This window comes from Coregonus clupeaformis, unplaced genomic scaffold, assembly GCF_020615455.1.
Source record: "Coregonus clupeaformis isolate EN_2021a unplaced genomic scaffold, ASM2061545v1 scaf0904, whole genome shotgun sequence".
NCBI lineage: Eukaryota > Metazoa > Chordata > Actinopteri > Salmoniformes > Salmonidae > Coregonus > Coregonus clupeaformis.
Window position 1 is genome coordinate 56,568 of NW_025534358.1, and position 11,532 is coordinate 68,099.

The 11,532-nt window shown below is 43.9% G+C and overlaps 1 protein-coding gene across 1 annotated transcript; it reads right to left on the reverse strand.

Annotated features, from left to right (window-relative positions):
• LOC121562376 (scavenger receptor cysteine-rich type 1 protein M130-like) lies at window positions 1–11,230 on the reverse strand. Its single transcript, XM_045217066.1, has 6 exons — window positions 11,218–11,230; window positions 6,365–6,670; window positions 5,952–6,239; window positions 4,712–4,810; window positions 4,520–4,608; window positions 1–230 (listed from the first exon to the last, which is right to left on the reverse strand). Exons 1-6 carry the CDS (start codon window positions 11,228–11,230, stop codon window positions 90–92), a joined length of 936 nt encoding a protein of 311 aa, XP_045073001.1. The 3' UTR covers window positions 1–89.
• Window positions 11,231–11,532: the final 302 nt, after the last annotated feature.

An 11,532-nucleotide genomic window follows, 5' to 3' on the forward strand; every position in this document is an offset into this window, starting at 1 on the left:
CATTTTAAACACCAGTCCACTGCTGACCATCGAGTTCAAAACACAAAACTAACCTAAGATCAGCATGTAGGGTCAGCATCATTCTACTCCTACTCAGTCCCCTGGGCTGCTCTCTCCTCTCCCGGTCCAGCTTCAGCTCTGGAGCTCAGAGAGACCATCTCCATGGCATTGGCATCAACATAAAGATCCATGCTGCTCACCCTGTTCACTCTCTTCTGCCTCCTGGTGGTCTAGGGAGACACAGCACCAAGAGTGAGTGAGTGAGTCAGTCATGGACTAATAATGGAAACACTTCAAGATGAAGACATGCAGACAAAAGCAATACATTCTGGAAAACAAAACAGACGTAATTGAGCTACTCTCTTAAAATAATTAAAACCCCATGTTACCAAAACCCCATGGTACCAAAACCCCATGTTACCAAAACCCCATGTTACCCAAAACCCCATGTTACCCAAAACCCCATGTTACCCAAAACCCCATGTTACCCAAAACCCCATGTTGCCAAAACCCCATGTTACCATAACCTCATGTTACCAAAACCCCATGTTACCATAACCTCATGTTACCCAAAACCCCATGTTACCAAAACCAACCATGTTACCATGGTTGCAAAAAAACAAACTAAAAGGAATCATGGTGGTTGCTGTCACTCTTTTTAGATGTCTTCCAAGGTTCTAGAAAGATAAACTAATTCTGAACTTTTCAGCTATTATTAAAATCCCGGTCTCTCGTTCTCTCTGTGTGTGTGTGTGTCTCTGTGTCTCGTTCTCTGCTGCGCGCGCGCCTCTCATTCAATCAATCAATCAATTTTATTTTATATAGCCCTTCTTACATCAGCTAATATCTCGAAGTGCTGTACAGAAACCCAGCCTAAAACCCCAAACAGCTAGTAATGCAGGTGTAGAAGCACGGTGGCTAGGAAAAACTCCCTAGAAAGGCGAAAACCTAGGAAGAAACCTAGAGAGGAACCAGGCTATGAGGGGTGGCCAGTCCTCTTCTGGCTGTGCCGGGTGGAGATTATAACAGAACCATGCCAAGATGTTCAAAAATGTTCATAAGTGACAAGCATGGTCAAATAATAATCAGGAATAAATCTCAGTTGGCTTTTCATAGCCGATCATTAAGAGTTGAAAACAGCAGGTCTGGGACAGGTAGGGGTTCCATAACCGCAGGCAGAACAGTTGAAACTGGAATAGCAGCAAGGCCAGGCGGACTGGGGACAGCAAGGAGTCACCACGGCCGGTAGTCCCGACGTATGGTCCTAGGGCTCAGGTCTCTCAGTTGGCTTTTCATAGCCGATCATTAAAGAGTTGAAAACAGCAGGTCTGGGACAGGTAGGGGTTTCGTAGCCGCAGGCAGAACAGTTGAAACTGGAATAGCAGCAGGGCCAGGCGGACTGGGGACAGCAAGGTGTCATCATGCCCGGTAGTCCTGACGTATGGTCCTAGGGCTCAGGTTCTCAGAGAGAAAGAGAGAACGAGAGAATTAGAGAGAGCATACTTAAATTCACACAGGACACTGGATAAGACAGGAGAAGTACTCCAGGTATAACCAACTAACCCCAGCCCCCGACACATAAACTACTGCAGCATAAATACTGGAGGCTGAGACAGGAGCGGTCCGGAGACACTGTGGCCCCATCCGAAGAAACCCCGGACAGGGCCAAACAGGAAGGATATAACCCCACCCACTCCGCCAAAGCACAGCCCCCGCACCACTAGAGGGATATCCCCAACCACCAACTTACAATCCTGAGACAAGGCCGAGTATAGCCCACAGAGGTCTCCACCACAGCACAAACCAAGGGGGGCGCCAACCCAGACAGGAAGATCACGTCAGTAACTCAACCCACTCAAGTGACGCACCCCTCCCAGGGACGGCATGAAAGAGCACCAGCAAGCCAGTGACTCAGCCCCTGCAACAGGGTTAGAGGCAGAGAACCCCAGTGGAGAGGGGAACCGGCCCGGCAGAGACAGCAAGGGCTGTTCGTTGCTCCAGCCTTTCCGTTCACCTTCACACTCCTGGGCCAGACTACACTCAATCATATGACCTACTGAAGAGATAAGTCTTCAGTAAAGACTTAAAGGTTGAGACCGAGTCTGCGTCTCTCACATGGGTAGGCAGACTGTTCCATAAAAATGGAGATCTATAGGAGAAAGCCCTGCCTCCCGCTGTTTGCTTAGAAATTCTAGGGTCAATTAGAGGCCTGCGTCTTGTGACCGTAGCGTACGTATTGGTATGTACGGCAGGACCAACTCGGAAAGATAGGTAGGAGCAAGCCCATGTAACGCTTTATAGGTTAACAGTAAAACCTTGAAATCAGCCCTTGCCTTAACAGGAAGCCAGTGTAGGGAAGCTAGCACTGGAGTAATATGATCAAATTTCTTGGTTCTAGTCAGGATTCTAGCAGCCGTATTTAGCACTAACTGAAGTTTATTTAGTGCTTTATCCGGGTAGCTTCGGAAAATAGAGCATTGCAGTAGTCTAACCTAGAAGTAACAAATGCATGGATTAATTTTTTCTGCATCATTTTTGGACAGAACATTTCTGATTTTTGCAATGTTACGTAGATGGAAAAAAGCTGTCCTTGAAACAGTCTTGATATGTTCGTCAAAAGAGAGATCAGGGTCAAGAGTAACGCCGAGGTCCTTCACAGTTTTATTTGAGACGACTTTACAACCATCAAGATGAATTGTCAGATTTAACAGAAGATCTCTTTGTTTCTTGGGACCTAGAACAAGCATCTCTGTTTTGTCCGAGTTTAAAAGTAAAAAAGTTTTCAGCCATCCACTTCCTTATGTCTGAAACACAGGCTTCTAGCGAGGGCAATTTTGGGGCTTCACCATGTTTCATTGAAATGTACAGCTGTGTGTCATCCGCATAGCAGTGAAAGTTAACATTATGTTTTCGAATAACATCCCCAAGAGGTAAAATATATAGTGAAAACAATAGTGGTCCTAAAACGGAACCTTGAGGAACACCGAAATGTACAGTTGATTTGTCGGAGGACAGACCATTCACAGAGACAAACTGATATCTTTCCGACAGGTAGGATCTAAACCAGGCCAGAACTTGTCCGTGTAGACCAATTTGGGTTTCCAGTCTCTCCAAAAGAATGTGGTGATCGATGGTGTCAAAGGCAGCACTAAGGTCTAGTAGCACGAGGACAGATGCAGAGCCTCGGTCTGACGCCATTAAAAGGTCATTTACCACCTTCACAAGTGCAGTCTCAGTGCTATGATGGGGTCTAAAACCTGACTGAAGCATTTACGTATACATTGTTTGTCTTCAGAAAGGCAGTGAGTTGCTGCGCAACAGCTTTTTCTAAAATTTTTGAGAGGAATGGAAGATTCGATATAGGCCGATAGTTTTTTATATTTTCCGGGTCAAGGTTTGGCTTTTTTCAAGAGAGGCTTTATCACTGCCACTTTTAGTGAGTTTGGTACACATCCGGTGGATAGAGAGCTGTTTATTATGTTCAACATAGGAGGGCCAAGCACAGGAAGCAGCTCCTTCAGCAGTTTAGTAGGAATAGGATCCAGTATGCAGCTTGAAGGTTTAGAGGCCATGATTATTTTCATCATTGTGTCAAGAGATATAGTACTAAAACACTTAAGTGTCTCTCCCGATCCCAGGCCCTCGCAGAGTCTGTGCAGATCCAGGACAGCTAAGCCCTGGAGGAATACGCAGATTCAAAGAGGAGTCCGTAATTTGCTTTCTAATGGTCATGATCTTTTCCTCAAAGAAGTTCATGAATTTATCACTGCTGAAGTGAAAGCCATCCTCTCTTGGGGAATGCTGCTTTTTAGTTAGCTTTGCAACAGTATCAAAAAGAAATTTTGGATTGTTCTTATTTTCCTCAATTAAGTTGGAAAAGTAGGATGATCGAGCAGCAGTGAGGGCTCTTCGGTACTGCACGGTACTGTCTTTCCAAGCTAGTCGGAAGACTTCCAGTTTGGTGTGGCGCCATTTCGTTCCAATTTCCTGGAAGCTTGCTTCAAAGCTCGGGTATTTTCTGTATACCAGGGAGCTAGTTTCTTATGACAAATGTTTTTCGTTTTTAGGGGTGCAACTGCATCTAGGGTATTGCGCAAGGTTAAATTGAGTTCCTCAGTTAAGTGGTTAACTGATTTTTGTCCTCTGACGTCCTTGGGTAGGCAGAAGGAGTCTGGAAGGGCATCAATGAATTTTTGTGTTGTTTGAGAATTTATAGCACGACTTTTGATGCTCCTTGGTTGGGGTCTGAGCAGATTATTTGTTGCGATTGCAAATGTAATAAAATGGTGGTCCGATAGTCCAGGATTTTGTGGAAAAACATTAAGATCTACAACATTTATTCCATGGGACAAAACTAGGTCCAGAGTATGACTGTGGCAGTGAGTAGGTCCAGAGACATGTCATTCTCATCTGGTTAATCACACACCTTAAACACATATATAGACCAATGTAGAATCTGAACCCTGCTCATAGACACAAACATTTAAATGACTTGTAACGTCTGAGTAAATGTCTTTACCTTGTAGTACAGGTAGATGGTGGTGATGGCTGTCAGTAGGATCAGCAGCACTACAACGTGTCTGATGATGAAGGCTGGCAGAGGAGAGGCTGCAAACAGAAACACCTTTGATGAGGGGACTGGTCATCATCACATAGATCTGTGGGAAATCTGTCAATGACAAAGTTATAAGTCTGGTTCATGTTCAGTTACCTGTGACGGTGAGGTTGAGGAGCTCACTTTCAGAGGAGAAGTTATGAGAGAAAACATAATTGTCATAAACACAGCTGTAGTTCCCTTGGTGGGAGTCATCTGCAGCAGGGAAGAGGAAGGCAGCAGAGTGATTGACAGCTGGCTGGGTCTGGGTTCTGTTGGAGCCGGTGAACGTGAGGAGGAAGGAGCCTCCTGGGTACTGTGGCTGAGTGGAGCAGGTGATGGTGAAGTTGTAGCCCCTAAACACTTCGGGCCCCTGCTGGCCCCTGGAGACCCCTCCCATTGAGTCAGTCAGGAAGATATCAGGCTGGACCAGGAGATCTGTAACAATAAAAGAGAACAAGAAAAACCTCTTCAACTAGTTTCCTATAGATATGACAATAACATCAGCATGTAACAGTGCTAGCCACCCTCCCTCACAGGGCAACATGAGTAGTGGGCCTACAGTCACTGAGACAACATATGTTGATGTCAGGCTGAAGCAGGACATCTGGAACAAGAGGAGAGAACAAGAAAACGTAGCTCCTCAACTACTTTCCTCATTTAGATATGACAATAACATGACATGTGACAGTGGCAGTGAGTAGAGTTGTTCACTGAGATAACACTCAAATACAAAAGCATTCTGCAATATTTAAGTTGTATTTGATTCCTACTTGACTGAGTGATTTATTTTGCAGACTTACAAGCAAACAGTCATCATTAGAGGGGCAGAGGAAGTTGAATGAATAAAGGGAATCAGTGGAATATAATGATCATATATTGATATTTCCTGAGCAGATCACTTATATGGCCTACCACTTCGTGGCTGAGCCAATGTTGCTCCTAGACGCCACGTCGAAAGTCACTGAGCTCTTCAGTAAGGCCACACAAGCTACTACCAATGGTGGTCTGTGGATTGTATGGCTTTGTGTGATCGATCCTATACACCTGTCAGCAACAGGTATGGCTGAAATAGCTGAATCCACTACATTTACATTTTAGTCATTTAGCAGACGCTCTTCTCCAGAGTGACTTACAGTTAGTGAGTGCATACATTATTTTTTCATCCCTGCCGGCCATTCCCTCCCCTACCCTGGACGACGCTGGGCCAATTGTGCGCCGCCCCATGGGTCTCCCGGTTGGAGCTGGCTACGACAGAGCCTGGATTCGAACCAGGATCTCTAGTGGCACAGCTAACACTGCGATGCAGTGCCTTAGACCACTGCATTTTTGGCCATAAAGTGTAGCTTGTTATTACCTGAGCAGATCACTGTGAGTCCAAGACCGATATAATAAGTTGAATACCATGTCCCACACTCCCTCAGTGAAGGCTCAGACCCAGAACATTCAACTCCAAACCCTCTAGTGGTGTTTCCAGGTAGAACTGAAACAGTGGAGCCACAACCCAGCTGTCTACACACTACTGCAGCTACACCCTCCCTGTTCCTGCCTTCAGCTCCCACAGTCCTCCACTCTCCCTGGTCGTACCGCTCCACTCCACCAGCACAGCGACTGCCTCCTCCCACCAGCCTCACATCATCAGGCTCTGAGAAAAGAAGAGAGAGAGACAGTAATCTTACTATTTTCTCACTAAAACACACCTATATTGCCTCTCATATTCTTCACTCCATGGGAGAAACAATGTTGATTGAGTGACAAACTGTTTCTTACTTGAGCAGGTGAGTCCAACAGCATTACCAGGTAGGCAGGTGTTGTTTTTTCTGTCTGAGGTGTCACAGTCCAGGAGAAGGGACTCATTGCCTTTACACTGGAACTCTTTATCCCAGGTCTGACCCTCACCTTCTCCATAGAGCCCCCCCTGTAGAGCTGCAGGAGCCCCACAGCCAAGCTCCTCACAGACTACCTCTGCATCCTGCTGGTCAAAGTCAGCTTCACACACTGAGGCCCAGGACTGATTGGACTTCACCTCCAGCCTCCCAGAGCAGAGACCAGCTCCATCCACAAGCTGCACAGACTCTGGAGAAAAAGAGTTGGTTGAACATTCAATCCATTTAGTTGATGACACTGTCAAGGACTAAACACAAATATGTTGGATAAAAGATTGTAGGTTGCTATGTTTGATACTGTAAGAGGTAGAAATGGGTTCTTAGTCACTCAGGACAGGGTTGGGAATAATGCAGGCAGGAGACAGGAATAAGTTCACTTCACTTTATGGAAAATAAACAGCTGGACATCCATCAGGCAGCTTCACTTCAGTAACATCTGAACTACAATGATCTGCCCATGCACATCTCCCATAAACCAATATGACAAACACAAATATAATGTTTAAATACATCTAACATCTCTCCCTCTCTTTAAATGAAAAAAACACATAAAACATGATATATGTAAATATTGTATAATGTACAAATGAAATATCTCAATATTACCAGTGTCTTACCTGAACAGATCACATGAAGAGAATATCTACCATTACAGACAGTAGCTGCTACTCCACACTCTCTAATAGTAGACTCATCTCCACTACAACTACTCCTTAGTGTGACTCCTCTTCTCTCTTCAACCAGAGGTCCTCTAGATACAGCTACAACATTCCCACAGCCCAGCTCTCTACACACAACCTTAGTCTCTGTCATGCTCCACCACCACCTATAACATAGACCTAACCACTCTCCTTCATAAAATACTTCCACATTCCCAGAACAGGAAGTGGTCCCATTCACCAGTCTGACTGATTGTTCAGCTGTAAACAGCAGAGAGGAAAACCCAGTGGTGAGGACAGATTATGACAGGGCTTCTGTTATTCTAACAGCAGTAATGCTTTGTGGTTGACAAGTATTAGTAGTTCCATAAAACAGTACTTGTTCCATAAAACAGAGATTTATACTCTACCTACCTGGTGGACTGATGCTTTGAGCCTGGAGAACTGAGGAGAGAGAGAGAGAGAGAGAGAGAGAGAGAGAGAGAGAGAGAGAGAGAGAGAGAGAGAGAGAGAGAGAGAGAGAGAGAGAGAGAGAGAGAGAGAGAGAGAGAGAGAGAGAGAGAGAGAGAGAGAGAGAGAGAGAGAGAGAGAGAGAGAGAGAGAGAGAGAGAGGTTAAATGAACATCAACATGACCTTTCATGATGTGCTGGGGAAGATAGGCTAATTGTTGGTATGATGCAACAACACCCATGTGTACATACACTATAGATGGAAATGTGTAACACTCTTTCCAGATGAGTTTATATCTAATTTATAAAAAAAAAAAGTGTCTGTTGTTTCAGAGGTCAGGGTCAAGCTGAGTGGAAGAGTAAAAAAGGTTACTGGTTATGATGACATCACTGGTGAGAATTCAGTGATGAAAAGATATTCAGCTGACTGCATGTTAATCTGTCAGCCCTATCTCTTTTGAAATCTCCCTCTCTCTCCTCTCCCTTCTCTCTCCCTCTCTATCTCCCTCTCTCTCCTCTCCCCCTCTCTATCTCCCTCTCTCTCCCCTCCCTTCTCTCTCCCTCTCTATCTCCCTCCCCTCCTCTGCCCCCTCCATCCTCTCTCTCCTCTCCCTTCTCTCTCCCTCTCTATCTCCCTCTCTCTCCTCTCCCTTCTCTCTCCCTCTCTATCTCCCTCTCTCTCCTCTGCCCTCCCCACCCCCCTCCTCTCTGTCCTCTCTCTCTCTTCCTGACATATAGCATCAGGCCTGTTGAGCTTGACTCAGGTCACAGACCTCTAGCATCTACACCACCCATTCTCCTACACTAACATAATACCAATATAATATATAATATATACTCTCATTTGTTAACATACAGACATATACAATCAATCATTGACACACTGAATATACAACAGTCAGATGCATGGCACCATCACAACTTAACTGACATTAGTGCCTGTCCCCAGATGGACAGTTATGCTACAGTAAAGTATATTTACAGGTGATCACATCATTGTCCTGCTTTATGACAGATTTTTACTGTCTGCTTCCATTTGTATGTTCTTTTACTAGCCCTGTAAATGATCATATATCTTACAATATCAAATCATATCTCAGTAACTGTCACAAGTGTATATCAGTATAACAGCATCCTACCTGTGCTCCAGAACAGGATCATCAATATCACTGCAGGTTTCATATCTGTCTCTAACTGAGGCTCCACTGAGCTATACAAGTCTACTGTCATGAAGAGTGGACTGAAGAGTGGAAAATACTGCTAGGCTATATGACTTCTATCTCATTAGTTCATTAGGTCTTTGATGTGAGATAAACTTCTTAGCAACTTATCTTGACTCAGTGGTTGAACCCAACTAACTACATCAAACTGATCTGTTTTGAAAAACCCCACAGGAAACTGCTGACAGAGCAGCAATGTTTCACATAGTGTGTCCTATAATATCACCTCTAACTTTCTACTGCTTGAGTTCACCTCTTATAGAATATTGGTTAATGTTCCAGCACCTAAATATAAACAGTACCAGCACCCAAAATGAGTACTGATGAGGTCTCATGTTAGAGCAGGAGAAGGGGATGTGGTGTAGAAGCTAGAGGTCTGTTACCCAAGTCAACTCAACAGGCCTGATGCTATATGTCAGGGTCAGGCTGGGCTGGGCCAAGAGTGGAAAAGGTTACTGGTTATGATGACATCACCGGTAAGAAGTCAGTGATAATAATATATTCTCTCTCTCTCCCATCTCTTCCCCCCTTTGTCTGCCTCCCCCATTACTCCCTCCCTCCTCCCTCCCTCCTCCCTCCCTCCCTCCCTCCCTCCCTCCCTCCCTCCCTCCTCCCTCCCTCCCTCCCTCCCTCCCTCCTCCCTTCCTCTCTTCCCTTCTCTAATTTATATTACATAAGGGGAGAGAGAAGGAGAAGAGGGGAGAGAAGAGGAGAGGGGGAAAAGAGGAGGAGAGGGGGGAGAAGAGGAGAGGGGGGAGAAGAGGAGAGGGGGGAGAAGAGGAGAGGGGAGAGAAGAGGAGAGGGGGAGAAGAGGAGGAGAGAGGGGAGAAGAGGAGAGGGGGGAGAAGAGGAGAGGGGGAGAAGAGGAGAGGGGGGTACTGTTTGTCTCCCACCGCTCCACCCATGGGACTATACCTTCTGTGATCAAGTGTAAAACTGGACCATCTGACAGTTTGAACCAAGGAAGCCTTGTGGTGGACCAATGTGGTTGATTAACAGAGCATCTCCGTGTGTCCCAATAATATCTCCTTTCTCCTGAAGTGTGCACTTGTTCACTACTTCCTGTAATCTAAAAGCATTGGATTGGTGGAGGCATGGACTAGTGGGAGTTTCCACCATATTTATAATGTGATGTAACCCTATCACCACAGGCTCAGATAAATCCATAGAGTAAAGGTATGGTGAAAAGGTCCACTCAGTACATAATAAACCTGGTATGACTAAACTCGCTAAGGAAAAACCAAAGAGACCAGGGTTCTTACCTACAGATAGAATGTCTATATAAAAATAATGAATAATGAATGATCCACTTGCAAACAATTGGCAATACACACAATACAATAATATTTTAAGATAACCTAAACTGAAAATGTTAGTTGGCCCCGTTGGAGCTATAAAAAATAACATTATGCTAACCCCACAGTTAGTTAGTGAAAGAGTTTTACACTCCTCAGCAATCTACACACAATAGCCCATAATGACAAAGTGAAAACAGATTAGCATACATTTAGCAAATGTATAAAACATTAAAAACAGAAATACCATATTTACATAAGTATTCAGACCCTTTGCTATGACACTCGAAATTGATCTCAGGTGCATTCTATATCCACTGATCATCCTTGAGATGTTTCTACATCTTAACAATGGGCCATTACTGTGCTTGTCAGCAACAACACTACTGTTATTCACCACACTTATTTAATTATTACACTTCTTCACAATGTTGCCAGTATCTAGAACTACACAATTATTACATATTTACTTACTAGGAAATATAATAAACCCACACAGTATCTAGAACTACACAATTATTAAATATCCCTTGAACTAAGATAAGGAATAGACACAAACAACCAGTTATGAATTATTATTAAAAGGAAGACATGTCAACTCAATTTCAATTAACTCTGTTTCAATAAAAGCTCAAGCTTGAATCTAAGTATAAACCAAACAATTATTGTCTCATTCCAATCACATCTATGCAGACTTATTTAGAAAGGACCAGATGCCTCATTTATAAATGTTGCATATGCACAAAATATGCCCCAAAACATGCGTGCACCAGTTTTCACGCAAAAGTTGGCGTTTATATAAACTGAACTTGACGTGAGAATGTGCTTATCCTTCCACTAACTTTAGACCATCATATGCACCCCTTCTAGTGGTTGAAGTATTGCATTTCAAGAATGCAAAAGTAGCCTAGTAGCCTTGTTCAAATGGGGATAAACGACGACTTATTCATAACATAGACACAGGTAACTAAATATTAAGATGCAATCATTGGCTGTTAGTGAGAAGAGCGAATATCGATTTATTTTTTCTTTGCATTCTAAAATACTATAATTAGACATATATTTCAGATTATTTATTTCATTTCCATGGTCATTGCAGAATGCATTCCTCACCTTTTCTGGCCATGATGAGTTCACATTCACGAAGTAGCAATACAACCAATTACCATGCGCATCGCTAATGTAATTGGGCCTATTAGATTGGCTATTATCATTTAACGTTTTTGCTCAATGCATCCGAAAGGGAGCGCGGTTTTTAACATACAGTAGAATTTAACAGGTGAACAGACAGTTGATCTTTTGCATTGAAGTGTGTAGGCTCGGGAGAAAGTAAATGCAATGCATTACTGAATTCAAACGATCTGTTTACAGGTCCACAATAATTTGCAAATGTTTTTGTGTTTCAGATATGGTCAGATAGAAAAAAAC